This window comes from Doryrhamphus excisus, chromosome 13 (assembly GCF_030265055.1).
Source record: "Doryrhamphus excisus isolate RoL2022-K1 chromosome 13, RoL_Dexc_1.0, whole genome shotgun sequence".
NCBI lineage: Eukaryota > Metazoa > Chordata > Actinopteri > Syngnathiformes > Syngnathidae > Doryrhamphus > Doryrhamphus excisus.
In genome coordinates, this window is record NC_080478.1 from 17,947,813 (window position 1) to 17,965,114 (window position 17,302).

General features: G+C 41.2%; 2 protein-coding genes across 3 annotated transcripts in view; one reads left to right on the forward strand and one right to left on the reverse strand.

The window, feature by feature from the left end:
• The first annotated feature begins 370 nt into the window (after positions 1-370).
• Positions 371-12,483, forward strand: plk4 (polo-like kinase 4 (Drosophila)). Of its 2 annotated transcripts, XM_058090790.1 has the most exons (16): positions 371-746; positions 2,482-2,577; positions 2,776-2,871; positions 3,966-4,080; positions 5,367-6,116; positions 6,210-6,366; positions 6,446-6,537; positions 6,742-7,088; positions 7,157-7,261; positions 7,348-7,450; positions 7,524-7,673; positions 8,967-9,195; positions 9,288-9,387; positions 10,541-10,678; positions 10,759-10,865; positions 12,135-12,483. In XM_058090790.1, exons 1-16 carry the CDS (start codon positions 717-719, stop codon positions 12,247-12,249), a joined length of 2,730 nt encoding a protein of 909 aa, XP_057946773.1. In that variant the 5' UTR covers positions 371-716; the 3' UTR covers positions 12,250-12,483. The 2 variants fall into 2 exon arrangements, with proteins under 2 accessions (XP_057946773.1, XP_057946772.1); XM_058090789.1 differs by having other exon boundaries at positions 372-746; positions 5,367-6,366.
• A 31-nt stretch (positions 12,484-12,514) lies between these two features.
• itpk1b (inositol-tetrakisphosphate 1-kinase b) overlaps positions 12,515-17,302 on the reverse strand; it is a 47,306-nt gene continuing 42,518 nt past the window's right edge. Inside the window, exons 9-11 of the mRNA XM_058090804.1 lie at positions 16,671-16,738; positions 15,361-15,523; positions 12,515-14,119 (exon numbers count right to left, since the gene is read on the reverse strand). Of these exons, the coding sequence (XP_057946787.1) occupies positions 13,833-14,119; positions 15,361-15,523; positions 16,671-16,738 (518 nt within the window). The 3' untranslated portion in view covers positions 12,515-13,832. The remainder of the gene's footprint in view (positions 14,120-15,360; positions 15,524-16,670; positions 16,739-17,302) is intronic.

Sequence of the window (17,302 nt, forward strand, 5' to 3'; positions counted from 1 at the left end):
AAATGTTGTCTTCTGCCATTAGCTCAGTGCTCATCTTGAAACTAATCTTTAATACTCCTCCATTGCCAGGATTATTTGCTAGCAGCGTTATAGGACCGGCAGTATAGCAAGAAGCTAGCGTATGTGAACACGTGACAACCCGAAAATATGCCGAAAGGGATAATATTTTGCAACTGCTTTGTTTCTCTGGGCGATTAGTTGAAATCATGACAATTAAGTTGGTGGGGATTTAGGTTATTGTCCATTAAATCTACAAACAATGCAATTACTGAAATAAATTGTGTAAACACTTCAATGTTGTTATCCATGTTACCATTGTTCTCCGCTTAGCCACGCCCAGGTCGCTTGATTACCAACATGGCGGACTTTCTGCTCCATTGCATACTTTACTACACACATTTGCGGTGAAGTGCGCAGGCTGAGATCTAGGGTCTTGGACTCTTAAAGGAACCAGTTTTCCTCGACCGCATTGGCTGCTGGTCCCTTTAAGGACACACCCCGAATTTGGATACAACCATTGATGACGTAAGCACGCAGGGTAACGGACGCGCATTTTCAAAATAATGGAGGCAAAACAAAAAATTCAAAATGGAAGCTACGACAAAGTTTTGGAGGGGAACATCACAACAATCCGTATTTGATGCATGACGACTGGCATTGGTGAATATCCATGAACGGATTACGTTAGCACAAGTCTACATGCGAACAAAGGCAAAATGAGTGTTTCAATCGGCGACAGAATTGAGGTGAGTGTTTGCTGCTAGCGCAAGTTAGCATCGACCGGCTAAGCGAGCTAGCGTACCGGTTCAAAACACGTAAAGAAGTTGTATTCTTTTTCTTTATTGCCGAATCAGCTCTGGTTGTTTTAATGTGTGAATAAGGTATCTGCATTTCGCCTGTAAACATTTTCCTCTATGTTGAACACACCCCCAAATTGGTTGTCGGTTGTCCGTAGTAAGGCGATATCCATTTCTGAAAATTATTAGCGTAACTTAGCGTAAGTCTGTTTAAAGTACTTTTTGTGTTACTGCAAGCTAGCAAGGACTGGTTAAGACATAGGTTACGCTACCACATACTTGTGACTTCATTTTAGCCTGAGTTGTTGTTGTTGCTACTTGTTATGCTTACATGTTCAAAACACGTAAATATATATTTCTTGGCGGCTTGAAGGTATAAATAAGGTATCTGAATTTCTCTTGTAAACATATTTGTCTTTGTTGAACACGCCCTCAAATTGGTTGCCACTCATTCATCATAAGGTATTATTGTTCATTAACTTTGGCCATATAAAGCAACTCCTGATGCGACTACTGTATTCTGTGTAAAATGTGCACTTTAATGTGTAAACATTTCGCCTAATTGTATGTGTAACATGACTCGGAATTGTCTTTGTTATCATACAGTAGTCATAATATCAGTATTTATGTTGGCCAAATAAAGTCACCACTAATGCTAATGTTCTGTGCGTAAATATGCTAATTGGAATGACGATGCGATTTTGTTGATTTTCTACCAAAAGCGGCGCTTTTTTCTATTCGTAATACAGTATGATTAGGAGGACCAACAGTGGTACTTTTGTCGCCGCCCCTCTGCTGCTTGGAGACGGCTCAGGTTGGCGTCTCTAGCGGGAAGAACGCCGGGATAATGACGGGTTGTGGTTGGCCATCTGATGGCGTCAGGTGTTCGTGGCTGCTTTAGCCGTTAGCATTTGTTGTGGGCGGATTTTACCATTATAAATCATTGGATGGATCATCCTTTTGCCGTCCAGCATGTCGCAGAGTGGAGGGACCTTTTACCAGCAAGTTCTCAACTCATACTTTCAAAACGGCACAGATGACGAGGATGCATTGTTTTTTAATCAGCAGATCAATATTGAGGTATTGTTTATGTGTGTTATGGGATCAAATTTGGCAAAAATGTATTGGGTTAGTGTACAAATGCACTAATTTTTATATTTTGCCGCACTCATTTGTGTATTTTTGAGAACTGACCATTGGGGGAACAAATAAAAATGCTCAAATTTAAACCTGATTGTAGATGCTCAATCCCCTGAATTAGAATATGTAATATATTCATTTATTATTTATTATGCACGTATCAATGCCCTCTCTCTTTGTTTTAGTGTCAGACTATGTTGTGTAGATTGTTGGAAATGTCTCTCGGGACCTATGTAGTCATAGGACAATGATGAATAAATAATTAATGTCACAATAAATAAAAAATAACATGCGCATCGGTGTCTGTTTTCCTTGTCTTTTGCATTTGTTCAATAGAACAACGGCATGAACAGAGTGAATATTGTCTTTATCTCGGTGGGTTGGGTGCAGGCTCGCTAGCATGCACACAGAGTGCAAAACGAGGGTAACGTAGTAGGAATTATATTAGATATATTTTTTTATATAAATAGCGTTAAAATCTCAGCAAATATCGAGATACTGGTAAGTCATAATCTGCATTATTTTATGTTTCCTTTCCCTGCAGGATTTTAAAGTCCTCACCCTCCTCGGCAAAGGCTCCTTCGCATGTGTCTACCGGGCAAAATCTGTCAAGACTGGTCTGGAGGTTGCCATCAAAACGGTAAGCGTTAGCTCACTCAATGTCGATGATTTTGTTCGTAACGCCACACAGCTGTCACGCCCCTCCTAATAGGTAGGATTTCTTGGCTCCCCGCTAATGTCAGTGTTTCATTGTCTTTGCAGACGACAGGTTGACTGTTCGTCACTTCCTCCTGTTAGGTGGCAGCGGTGTCATTTTCTCCTTTTCTGTCCTTTGCAGATCGACAAGAAATCCATGCACAAAGCCGGGATGGTCCAGCGTGTGACAAATGAGGTGGAGATTCACTGCCGCTTAAAGCATCCCTCCATACTTGAGGTAACATTTCACATGAATGCTAAATAAACGACTCTTTTCTAAAGGAGTCTGCTGGCACGTATTAGCTTTCTGTTATTGTTGCCATGGTTACATCTTCTCTTTACTGTAATCCCATAATTCACTCTTTAACAATGCACGAGATTGACTCCACAAGAGTGAGACAAGACAGGATTTTAACAGTTTTAAGGAACGCGCTGTACATTGAAAAAATATGGCCGTACAAACATTCATTCATTTTCTATCGCTTATCCTCACGAGGGTCGCAGGGGTGCTGGAGCCTATCCCAGCTGTCTTCAGGCGAGAGGCGGGGTACACCCTGGACTGGTCGCCAGCCAATCACAGGGCACATATAGACAAACAACCATTCACACTCACATTCATACCTATGGACAATTTGGAGTCGCCAATTAACCTAGCATGTTTTTGGAATGTGGGAGGAAACCGGAGTACCCGGAGAAAACCCACGCATGCATGCGGAGAACATGCAAACTCCACACAGAGATGGATGAGGGTGGAATTGAACTCAGGTCTCCTAGCTGTGAGGCCTGTGCACTAACCACTTGTCCACCATACAGCCTGTTTCATCCCTTATTATTCATTCATTCATTTTCTATCGCTTATCCTCACTAAGGTTTCGGGCATGCTGGAGCCTATCCCAGCTGTCTTCGGACGAGAGGCAGGGTACACCCTGGACTGGTGGCCAGCCAATCACAGGGCACATATAGACAAACAACCATTCACACTCACATTCATACCTATGGACAATTTGGAGTTGCCAGTTAACCTAGCATGTTTTTGGAATGTGGGAGGAAACTGGAGAACATGCAAACTCCACACAGAGATGGCCGAGGGTGCAATTGAACCCTGGTCTCCTAGCTGTGAGATCTGCGTGCTAACCACAAGACCACCATGCAGCCCGGCTGTTTTTTTTATATTCATCCCAGTCACAAAACAACACATGTGCGTTGTGAAAACTGATGCTCAACATTTTAGAGAACAAATAAACCACTGATATATGTATATTATTATTTTTTTTATTATTACATTTGTTGTATTTGTTTATGATGAAATTGCACTTCTTATGTGTTTTGCAGCTGTACAACTATTTTGAAGACAGTAACTATGTGTACCTGGTGTTAGAGATGTGTCACAATGGAGAGATGGGCCGCTACCTGAAGGAGCGCAAGATGCCTTTTTCCGAGGAGGAAGGTCAGATTTTCCATTTGAAATAATGGTATTTATGTAATGTTTATTTTGTGGCATATTACTATAAAGCAGGGGTCTCAAACTCAATTTACCTGGGGGCCACTGGAGCTAGGGTCTGGGCGAGGCTGGGCTGCATCAGGTTTTCCAAAAAAAAACAAAACGCATTTATTAAAAACAGAAAAATGAATAAACTTTGCTTTGGTTTTGATTTTCTACAAGAAAAGCTCTGATAAAACATTCCACTGTTCTCAAATATCTTAATGTTTATTTTTCTACAAAAAATAAGAAATAGAATAAATAAACAAATCAAGAATAAAGAAAATCAATCAATCAGTAATAAATAAATATAATAATAATAATAAAATGGCAAATAATTAAAAATTAAGAAACCACATATAGTTGGTGGGTAGACAAATTATTTTTTTCAGATTAAAATGAACAAAGCATTATTAGAGCCCTGTAGACATGACAAAACAAGACTATAGTCACATTTATACGTACTCTTTTTATTTACCAATCAACATATTATATATTATCAACATATTGCGCAACTGCAGGGTCTTGAGACACATGCTAACTCGCAAACTAGAGAGCTAGCGACCTAAACGGTAGCCTCCAAGTTATTTCCTTTAAACTTAAATAGCCAAAAACTTACCACTTCCACACGGATAGTGAGGATAACTATTAACAGTTATTTAACCTTTAACATGAACATTAATCAAACGTAATAATTTTTTCTGGGTACATGATACCATACAGCATCCATATCAAACTTGCGCGGGCCGCACTAACATTAAACTTTCATATCAAAGTGGGGGCCTCAAACTAGTGTCCTGCGGGCCACATTTGGCTATTTGGTTATTTACAACATATTGTGCAACTGCAGGGTCTTGAGACACATGCTAACTCGCAAACTAGAGAGCTAGCGACCTAAACGGTAGCCTCCAAGTTTTTTCCTTTAAACTTAAAAAGCCAAAAACTTACCACTTCCACACGGATAGGGAGGATAACTATTAACAGTTATTTAACCTTTAACATGAACATCAATCAAACGTAATAATTTTTTCTGGGTACATGATACCATACAGCATCCATATCAAACTTGCGCGGGCTGCACTAACATTAAACTTTCATATCAAGGCGGGGGCCTCAAACTGTGTGTCCCTGCGGGCCGCGTGTTTGAGACCCCTGCTATCGAGATATGATTTTTCCCCGAAATAAGCTGATGGTTGATTCCCACTAGTTTTCCTCCTTTTTCAGTAGTGTCCTTTATGTGTTTTTTGTCACAGCGAGACACTTCATGCATCAAATAGTGAAAGGGATGCTGTACTTACACACTCACGGCATCTTGCATCGAGACCTGACCTTGTCAAACTTGCTGCTGACCAACAACATGAACATTAAGGTCGCAGACTTCGGCCTGGCCACTCAGCTCAAACTCCCCACCGAGAAGCACTTCACCATGTGCGGGACGCCCAACTACATCTCCCCCGAGGTGGCCACGCGCAGCGCTCACGGCCTCGAGTCTGATGTCTGGTCACTGGGCTGCATGTTCTACGCCTTCCTCATGGGCCGCCCCCCGTTTGACACGGACACAGTCAAGCACACGCTCTCCAAAGTGGTCCTTGGGGAATATGAGATGCCCGGTCATGTTTCTCCGGAGGCTAAGGATCTCATCCATCAGCTTCTGCAGAAGAATCCCGCTCATCGGCCCAGCCTGTCTGCGGTTCTGGACCATCCGTTTATGACTCAGAGCCTGCTGTGCAGGACCAAGGCCAAGGATCTGGGCCTGGTTGATGATTGCTCCATGGATAGCGGCATTGCTACCATCTCCACGGCCTGCACCTCCTCAATGTCAGGCAGCAGCGGAAGCCGCCTTCAGAGGAGAACACGGCACATCATTGGCTCAGCGCTGCCCAACCGCATGACTGCCATCCCGAACCTTCCACTCCAGCCCACCAGGACCTGTTTTGAGGATGGAGATGAGTGGCAGCATCAGCAGCAGCAGCAGCATCCACTGGACATATTTCACAATGAAGGTAGAGGCAGGGTTCTTCATGGCGGAGGAACTAGTCAGCCACACTCCCGCTACCTCCGGAGAGCCCAATCTTCGGATCGCTGCGGCTCCTCAGTACCGCTCCAAGGACCCGGTCCGACCGAGCAGGGCAGATGTCACTCAGAGGAGTCACTAACAGGCAAAGGAAGACCAGTCTTCCCTTTGTCCTCCACGCCTCATCCGTTCTCAGAGCATGGGCAGATACCTTCACCTCCTGTCAAGCAGTCCGCGAAGTAAACACACTCTTTCTCTTCCTACTCCGTCAACCTGACTGTTACTGTATGGATTTACTTCTACTCTTTTATTTTCCAGTTCTGGATACATGTTCTCCACTCAGACGGCACATCCATCAAACCTTCCATATCAGGACATGGAGGGAGTTACTAACTGGCTCAATAACGAAGGTAAACTCTTGATGTCTGTGCGTGTATGAGATACACTACAAAGTTCCGGATTGTGTTGGATGTTGCCAAGTTGTATCTTCTCGCTTATAAGCTCCGGACATGAATGAAAGGATTTAAAACCAGTAAGCGTTAAATAGTCCAAACAGTGAAGAATTAAACTCCAGCTCAAGAAGATCCTGACTAATATTTCCTTTTCTTTCTCAGGCTGCGGCCTGAGGCCCGCCGACAGAAGCACTCACAGCAGCGGTGTTAGTTTCCATGGCGACAGAGGCCACTTAGAGGTCCACGGCTCGTGGACGGATCAGGCGGTAAGCCGGTCCGCCGACCCCCATCACAGCCTGCATCACACCAACCCCTCCAGCCTGGACATGTACCAGAGAGAGAATCAACCCGGAGCTCACTTCCAGCCTCCTCACTGCTCCTCATCATCATCATCATCTCAGCTCCCCTGCGCTAAATCCAGCACGGAGAAGAAGACCTTGAGAGACCTGGTCCCGCCTCTGTGTGCCGCAAGACTGAAGGCCATAAGACAGAAGACTAAAAACGCAGTTGTAAGATGTTCCTACAGGTGTTCTCCGTTGATGATTTAAAGCCAATTAAAGGAGGTATCTCTACGCAGGTCAGCATCCTGGACACAGGCGAGGTATGCATGGAGCTCTTAAAGTGCCAAAATGGACAAGAGAGGGTTAAAGAAGTCCTCAGGATCTCCTCCGACGGCTCCATGGTGAGATCTTCATTTCTCAGACGCGCGCTTTTACTCTTTTTATTTTGTTCATCAACATCTAAGCCGGAATATGCCGTTTCCCGCAGGTGACGATCTACCAGCCCAATGGCGGGAAAGGGTTTCCCGTGCTGGACTGTCCACCTGCCCCCCCAGAAGATATCCTCATTTGCAGCTATGATGACCTTCCAGGTTAGCGTACATGTGAGCGCACACGACCTCGCTCTGATTTGTTGTACTCATCGGTGCTTGTTGCGTCTTTTAGAAAAATACTGGAAGAAGTACCAGTACGCCTCCAGGTTCGTTCAGCTGGTGAAGTCCAAGACCCCCAAGGTGACCCTTTATACCAAGTACGCCAAGGTCATGTTGATGGAGAACTCCCCCAACGCTGACCTGGAGGTCTGCTTCTATGACGGTGAGCTACTTTTAATATTTCAATAGCATGGAACTACAATAGTGGGAATGCTTATAAACTACAATTTCATACCTTTATTTTTAATATACTGTATTACGTAATAAACCATACAACCCATTATTAGTAAAAAAAAAAATGCATTTCAAAGCAAATATTATTATATTTTTTACTAAATTAAGCATAAAAATGAGTTAATGAAGTAAAATACAAATATAAGAAGATGCATTCAAAGACACTGGGAATTACCTGTAGTATTCTACACTGGTCAGTAGGTGTCAGTAATGTTTGATGAGACACACGAGCACGAAACTTTATTGTAGGTTTGATTTATGTCACGACAGGCACAATAATGCCTATTAAAAATACAGACTCTGAACCCCCGATGCCACTTCCTGTCTTCCTGTTGTCATTTAGCACAACACACAATAGCGCAAGTATCTTATTATATCTACAATATTGGCTAATATGAGTGTAAAGGTGACTATAGGGGTGCTATTGTCTGTGTAGAGGGCTCTAATAATGTTAAAAACTGTATTTAGAAGGTTGTAAACAGGCGGAAATTGCTGGAGCCTATCCCAGCTGTCTTCGGGCGAGAGGCGGGGTACACCCCGGACTGGTGGCCAGCCAATCACAGGGCGCATATAGACAAACACCCATTCACACTCACATTCATACCTATGGACAATTTGGAGTCGCTAATTAACCTATCATGTTTTTGGAATGTGGGAGGAAACCGGAGTACCTGGAGAAAACCCACACAAAACTCCACACAGAGATGGTCAAGAGTGGAATTGAACTCGGGGCTCCTAGCTGTGAAGCCTGCATGCTAACCACTTGCACACCATGCAGCCCTTGCCCAAAATTAATATCCGTTTATTCGTTCATTCATTAATTTTCTACCGCTTTTCCTCACAAGAGTTGCGGGGGGTGCTGGAGCCTATCCCAGCTGTCTTTGGGCGAGAGGCGGGGTACACCCTGGACTGGTGGCCAGCCAATCACAGGGCACATATAGACAAACAACCATTCACACTCACATTCATACCTATGGACAATTTGGAGTCGCTAATTAACCTAGCATGTTTTTGGAATGTGGGAGGAAACCGGAGTACCCGGAGAAAACCCACACAAAACTCCACACAGAGATGGCTGAGGGTGGAATTGAACCCTGGTCTCCTAGCTGTGAGGTCTGTGCGCTAACCACTAGATCACCGTGCAGCGCCTGGAACCAATTAACAGTGATAAAAGAGGCATTGTGTTTCATGTTCCTCTATGTGTGGTTCCTCTACCACACAGGAGCGAAGACCCACAAGACGTCGGAGCTGGTGCGAGTGGTGGAAAAGAGCGGGAAGTCGTGCACGGTGAAAGGCGAGGCGGGGCTGAGCGGTCTGAGCCCCGAGGGCCGCGCCTACGTGGAGCAGTCTGACGAGGGACACGGCCTGTGCCTGTCCTTGGAGGCGGCCATCACGCTGGAGGAGGAGCGCAGCACCAAGAAGGTTCCTTTCTTCCCCATCACCATTGGAAGGTACCACAACACGACGAGTCCATCCTCCTCCTCCTCCTCCTCCTCCTCTTCCTCTTCCAGGCTGCATCATTATTCCTGCTTATCTTCTTTAGGAGGCCCGCCAACCCCGACTCAACATCATCACTTCCGTCTCAGCCGACCGCTCCTCCTGATACACTTTCACCTCCTCAACCTCCGAAGATCACCCCTTCGGTGAGTCTCTCAGTGTGCGTAGATCAGGGGTCTCAAACACGCGGCCCGCAAGCCAAATGTGGCCCACAGGACACTAGTTTGAGAAAGGTTAAATAACTGTTAATAGTTATCCTCCCTATCCGTGTGGAAGTGGTAAGTTTTTGAATAAAGAAAATCAAGCTAGCAACCTAAACGGTAGCCTTCAAGTTATTTCCTTTAAACTTAAATAGCCAAAAACTTACCACTTCCACATGGATAGGGAGGATAACTATTAAGAGTTATTTAACCTTTAACATGAACATTAATCAAACATAATTTTTTCTGGGTACATGATACCATACAGCATCCATATCAAACTTGCGCGGGCCGCACTAACATTAAACTTTCATATCAAGGCGGGGGCCTCAAACTAGTGTCCTGCGGGCCACATTTGGCCCGCGGGCCTCGTGTTTGAGACCCCTGCTGTATGGTATCATGTACCCAGAAAAAAATGATTACGTTTGATTAATGTTCATGTTAAAGGTTAAATAACTCTTAATAGTTATCCTCCCTATCTGTGTGGAAGTGGTAAGTTTTTGGCTATTTAAGTTTAAAGGAAATAACTCGGAGGCTACCGTTTAGGTCGCTAGCTCTCTAGTTTGCGAGTTAGCATGTGTCTCAAGACCCTGCAGTTGCGCAATATGTTGTAAATAAAAAGAGTATAAATGTGACTATAGTCGTGTTTTGTCATGTCTACAGGGCTCTAATAATGCTTTGTTCATTTTAATCTGAAAAAAAATAATTTGTCTACCCACCAACTATATGTGGTTTCTTAAGTTTTTATTATTTGGTGTTTTATTATTATTATATTTATTTATCTATTACTGATTGATTGATTTTCTTTATTCTTGATTTTTTTAAATTTATTTTTCATCTTATTTCATGTAGAAAAATAAAAATTAAGATATTTGAGAACAGTGGAATGTTTTATCAGAGCTTTTCTTGTAGAAAATTGAACCAAAGCTAAGTTTTTTTCATTTTTTCTGTTTTTAATAAATGCATTTTTTTTAAATTGTTTTTTTTGGAAAACCAGTCTCACCCAGACCCTAGCTCCAGTGTCCCCCAAGTAAATAGGGTTTGAGACCCCTGGTGTAGATGTTGTCATCCTCAACATTGCTACCATGTGTATGTGTAGATGATCTCCTACGACGGCTCTGACTTCACCTCGGCCAGCCTGAGTAAGAAAAGCTCTCCCACTCGTCAGGACGTCCTGCAGAACACAGGCAAAGTGGTCAAGTCCATTTTTGTGCCCAACGTGGGCTGGGCCTCACAGGTAAGGAGGCTACGTTAGCATCCAGCGCTACAGATGATGCTGTCCTTTTTTATAAAACATGTGGTCGTTATTCTCCTCAGCTCACAAGCGGCGAAGTGTGGGTGCAGTTCAACGACGGCTCTCAGCTGGTGGTTCAGGCCGGGGTATCCTGCATCACCTACACGTCTCCCGAGGGACGCATCACCAGGTGACGATTACCCACTTCATTACACATCTCACCTGTGGATGACACAATGTCACTAGTGGGCCCTAAATGCATCAGTTAGATTCACAGGAAGCAGGCAATAATCGGAGAAAGGTTGTTATGCCGCAAAATTTCTTTGCATTACTAATGATTTGGAGTGCATGAGAAAATATGACATTTTGGTCCTGTTTCTAATATTATTTTGGTGGATTTAGTTTTTTACAGTGAGTAATGGTAATGGTTTTATTTCATTTGAACATGCATCAGATTACAATTGAATGCATCACATAATCAGTTCACAGTTCCACATGTCCAAAAGGAGTAGGAAGAAGCAAAGCTTATTAAATCCTACCCCTCCATCTGGTACTTTTACAATCAGTAACTGTTACATTTGTTCACTTCCTGCTTTCTAATATAATTTAAGTTTTTTTTATTTTTATTTTTTAATATATATATATTTTTTAAATTAAAACGTTTTTTTTTTTAATTAAAAAAAATAATATATTTTTTATATTAAATCCTACCCCTCCATCTGGTACCTTTACAATCAGTAACTGTTACATTTGTTCACTTCCTGCCTTTCTAACATAATTTTGTTTTTTGTTTTTTTAATTAATTAATTAATTAATTTATTTATTTTTTTAATTTTAATTTTTTTATGGTTTTATTTCATTTGAACATGCATCAGATTACAATTGAATGCATCCCATAATCATTTCACAGTTCCACATGTCCAAAAGGAGTAGGAAGAAGCAAAGCTTATTAAATCCTACCCCTCCATCTGTTAGATTTGTTCACTTCCTGCTTTCATAATATAATTTTTAAAAATTATTTATTTATTTATTTGTATTTATTTTATACATTTTTATTTTATTTTACATTTTTTATTTTACATATGTTCACTTCCTGCCTTTCTAATATAGTTTTATTATATTTTTTTAATTCAAAAATTAAAAAAAATTTTTTTGTAGCCTTATGCATTATTTTAGCTGTTTGAAGATGAACTATATCAGCAAGTTGAAGTATTTGTGATTTTAGAAATAAGGAGTTAGTATGTTCTCTGTAGGCGCCATTATGCATTTTCCTTACTGACCTTTTTTTGCAGTACATTTATCCAGTGAAGATTACTTTTATAGTTATTAGCCCATATTTCCACACAATAAATAAGAGCAATAAAGAGTGCAAGGAATGCATGAATTGAATGACTGAATGTTTGCGTATGTCACTTCATGTATATCGACGATTAACGATGTACGTGTTCGTTCCACGCAGGTACAAAGAGAACGAGAAGCTTCCAGAGCACGTCAAGGAGAAGCTGCACTGTCTCTCCACCATTCTCGGACTGTTGGCCAACCCTGGGGCACGTCCCACACGGCAACCCCATTAGCATTTAATAGCCCTCTTTAACCTCTTGTCTGCTCTTCTTGTAAATATCTATGTGTTGTTTTTTTTTTTTTACATGTACAGAAAATTATGAAAATATTTTATTTTTCTGAAGGGATCATTATTATTATTGTATAGCATCTTAGAAATATTTCATGTGATTTTTTTTTTTTTTACTATTATGGAATGTGCCATTCATCAAACTGGGGGCCAATAAATGTCTGTGGAGAATTGCTCACGTGGAAAGAAATCACAAAAAAAAACAAAAACACATTTTCACTCATTTATTTCAGTCTCTGGTCGGTTGACTGTTTGATTTAAAAAAAAAAAAAAAAGCTGTGGATTCCTTTTTTGAATGACAACAATGCATACCAAACAACGGCACTGTACGGTTGTAAGCTTAGGCGTATAATACACGTACTGTACACGACACCCAAGGAGTAAACATTTGGAGGCGTGGAAACAGGCCGGGGTGCACAGATTCACCAATTTATCACGTTATTAACGTGACATTGAACACAACATGGTTGATTCCCCTAAATGATGCTGGTGAGATGGTCCCCACTAATAAATGAAGAAGCAGGCTTTATAATAAGAACCCCCCACCCCCTGACCCCACCCCACTCAAAATAAGATTTGGCAGTTTTGCACACATTTGTCCCTTTTAACACATTTGTTCTCCATATTTTTTTCTTCTAGTAAATATAACTTGTTCACATGCCGACATTTTATATAAAACATTTTTCTCCCCCAATAAAATCTCAGCAAAATAAATCGCTCTTAGTAAAACAAAAAATATATTAAAAAACAAATCAAATTTCCCACATGAGGGGTGACTTTAATTTCTAATTCTAATTCATTAAAGTCGCATCTATTTTTATTTTTTAGTGAGTCGAGTTAAGTCCGTTTCAGCAGCAGACGATTCCATTCAAGTGAGGGTAATGTTTGGAACATCGAGTCGTAAATCATTGGGTATTGTGTAAAAAAAATAATTAAAAAGTGAAATAAATGATCTTATTAACAAAAATAGAGTCGATTGAATCCACAGGAGAGTAGTTAGCTAGCAGAAAACACGAGGACAAAATAAGCGGTGAGAAATCTCATAATGGAATCGTCCGAGTGGCGGAAACAAAAAAAAACAGACGGAATGTGTCTTCCTGTTGGTCACACGGAGTTGTTTTTTTCTTTTCAGCTGTCTAAAGTCAAAATGACGACACTCGCAAACAGCTTGTCTCTTTCAAACTTAACCCCTACGCTTTGTGCAGGAGTCAGTTTGAACACACGCATCCAAACAAAAGGATCGATCATACATTGCACATCTGATCCGGCGGCAATTCTAAGCCATTTGCTCCCTGGGCTGAACTGCAGCAAATACAAATCAGGTTCACATTACAGTTAAAGTCTCATTAGACACAACCAACAATACAAAAAAAGGCCATGAGAGAAAAGAAAGCTTTACACCCAATCACCATCATTTGCAAAACAAAAAACTACAAAGGAAAAGCTTCTGATTAGATATATTACCATGAACATCATAATTATTATGATTATTATTCATTGTTATGTGTTTTTTTTTCTCATGGGGAGTCACTGGGAGGAAGCCTTGGTGGCTATCGTGGACACGCAGTGCTGTTGGAAATTGGGCGACATCGGCGAGTTGCAGCCCAGTCTCTGACGCTGGCCCTTCAGTCCTGCCGCGTCCCCTTCCACGATCCAGGGGCCGCCGCCGCCATTATTGCCGCCGCAGCAACAACACGCCGGTGCTGACGTGGAGGCGGGCCCGGGGGCGCTCAAGTCGTGGGAGCTGTGACTCTGGAGGACGCCGCTGATGTGGTTGAGCAGGTCGTTGAAGAACCCGGGCACGCCCTCGTAACCTGGACAAGCAGGTATGTCACTCAACGGATATATCCTGACGGATATACATCAAGGGGTCTCAAACATGCGGCCCGTGGGCCAAATGTGGCCCGCAGGACACTAGTTTGAGGCCCTAGTTTGAGTTTCAGTGCTTTGGTTTCGATTTTCTACAATAAAAGCTCTGATAAAACGTTCCACTGTTCTCAAATATCTTAACGGTACCACTTCCACACGGATAGGGAGGCTAACTATTAACAGTTATTTAACCTTTAACATGAACATTAATCAAACGTAATAATTTTTTCTGGGTACATGATACCATACAGCATCCATATCAAACTTGCGCGGGCCGCAATAACATTAAACTTTCATATCAAGGCGGGGGCCTCAAACTAGTGTCCTGCGGGCCACATTTGGCCTGGCCCGCGGGCCGCGTGTTTGAGACCCCTGCTGTATGGTATCATGTACCCAGAAAAAAATATTACGTTTGATTAATGTTCATGTTAAAGGTTAAATAACTGTTAATAGTTATCCTCCCTATGCGTGTGGAAGTGGTAAGTTTTTGGCTATTTAAGTTTAAAGGAAATAACTTGAAGGCTACCGTTTAGGTCGCTAGCTCTCTAGTTTGCGAGTTAGCATGTGTCTCAAGACCCTGCAGTTGCGCAATATGTTGTAAATAAAAAGAGTATAAATGTGACTATAGTCGTGTTTTGTCATGTCTACAGGGCTCTAATAATGCTTTGTTCATTTTAATCTGAAAAAAATAATTTGTCTACCCACCAACTATATGTGGTTTCTTAAGTTTTGATTATTTGCCGTTTTATTATTATTATTATTATTATTATTCTGTTTTTAATAAATGTTTTTTTTTTTTTTTTGGAAAACCTGATGCGGCCCAGCCTCGCCCAGACCCTAGCTCCAGTGGCCCCCAGGTAAATTGAGTTTGAGACCCCTGATCTACATACTATATATTACATTGATCTGTAATATTTCATATTTTTCTCCAGATGTGCTCACTAATGTTCTCTGGTTCCCCCTAGTGGACACATCACCCATGACATCATCATTTCCCTAAATGAAATAGTGTATTTTTGTATTGTTCCTGCATGACAGTACTTTATTTATACTGAGCGTGAATTTCCCTGGAGGCCAAGGGATCAATACATTCCCATTTCATCTAACATTCCCGATTTCATTTTCTTTCCTTGTTGTTTCTCCAGCTCCAAAATCTAATCAGCATCTCCAGAGGACGTCTGCTTACCCGGGAAGGCGTTGACGTCAATGACAGCATGTTGGCCCGTTTGGTTATTGATGATGACGTCGATGCCAAACAAGGACACGCCCAGCGCTTGTCGCAAGGACCTGGACAATTCTCGGATGACGTCGTCGCTGGGAGGCTGAGACACGCCCTCTACGTTGTCCCTCTGAAAGGTCAGGAACGTAGTAAACAAGTTGAGTGTCGCTCCGGAGGACTTGAATACATTTCCTTCCCTTTTGTGTGCATTTTAATGAAAGAAAACAAGCTAATATGAGCTAGCTAACAATGCATGTCATTGCGAGGTACCGATTTCGACTACAAAATTGTCAAAAATGTATTCTTTCATATACTGTACATGCTGTGATCATGCACTGATGATGACATATAATGCTAACAATATATTGCTAGCCCATCTAGCTAACGCTACTTCCGTAAAAAAAAAACAGCCACAACGCTTAAATGTCCGCTCTCATCGCGATGGCTGTGTCTTCCAGCACAAAAATAATATAATAAATAATAATAAATATTAATAAATAATAATAAAAAATAATATTAATAATACATAATAAATGATAGTAATAATAAATAGTAATAGTAATAATAATAAATAATAGTAATAATAATAAATAATAAATATATAAATAATAAATAAAAAAATGCTGACATCAAATGAGTAATAATAATAATAAATAATAATAAATAAATAAAAAATAATAATAAATAATAATAATAAATATATACATAATAAATAAAAAAATGCTGACATCAAATGAGTCTTATTGAGTGATGACAACATTAACGGCTAGCGAGGCGTCGTGCTAAAGCTAGGTAACTCCGCCGAATAAAAATAGTTCTTCGTGTTAGCTGCCATAGCTTGGTTAATATTGTTAATACTGTTATTTTGTGTGTGTGTGTGTGTGTGTGTTCGGGCTTTAGCGTCGAAAAGTCGATCCCATGACAGCCATTGTTAGCTAGCTCAAACTAGCTTGTTTTATTTCATTAGAATGCACAGAAAAGGGAAAAAAATGTGCAAAAATTAAGTTAGGTGTGTGTTGTGTTATATTGCAAATGTGTTAAAAATAAATAAAAGATACTACACACCAATACATGCTAACATGCTAACAAAGCATAAGCAACAAATGCATGTATTTCATTATTCTAGGAACGCAAATAAGCAAATAAGCGAAACTTCTCCGCTAGAATGCTCGACCACCTCTCTACAAAGTTTATTATACATTTTGTGCAACTTTTCCAATAAAAAAAGAAATCAGCCATGATTGTCAGCGGTCAAGTCAAGTTAAAGTCATACACACCGAAGTCAAGTCAGAGGATGACTCCGGCTTGGAAACGTTGTGGCTGTTGAAGAAAATGGCTTTCCTGTCTGAAAAGGGAAGAATAAAAAAAAATAAATTGAATGCAATATGTTTTAGTCACACTAGGTGGCGACAAAGCGCCATCATTGAAGAGACTACCCACAGTATAACACTAACTTTACTTAATGTCAGCATCTCAAATTCACTGTGTTTTTTGTAGAACTTACACACTATTATCCCACATGAATACACACACACACACACACACATACACACACACACACATTTGACAATTTAGTAGTGTGGAATTCCTGAAAAAAAAGTTGCTGCATGCTTTGAATGGGAAAAAGTGGCACCATCTGGTGGACAAATATGGAAGCTCGGAGTACAGTGAAGTCACTGACACCGTGACACAGAAGGTCACATGACTGGCAGAAACATAAACCATTTGGTGTCCAGGTGATCTTTAGAATCTGTTAGAAACTAGCATTAGCATTAGCATAGCGTCCAAATAGCAAATGTTCGATTCCGGCATCATATGAGGCGTACTGTACTGCTGCTCCATGTGCTATGAGATCTATCGGACCAAACAGAACATTCCAGACCCGGGGGGCACCAAAGTGTCCTCTCTG

Excerpts from the sequence above, each read along its gene's own strand:
- plk4 (XM_058090789.1), top strand. The coding sequence starts at position 717 with ATGAGTGTTTCAATCGGCGACAGAATTGAG. Across the intron at positions 747-2,481 it reads CAATCGGCGACAGAATTGAG|GATTTTAAAGTCCTCACCCT; the intron begins GTGAGTGTTTGC and ends CTTTCCCTGCAG. Across the intron at positions 6,367-6,445 it reads CCTGTCAAGCAGTCCGCGAA|TTCTGGATACATGTTCTCCA; the intron begins GTAAACACACTC and ends TTTATTTTCCAG.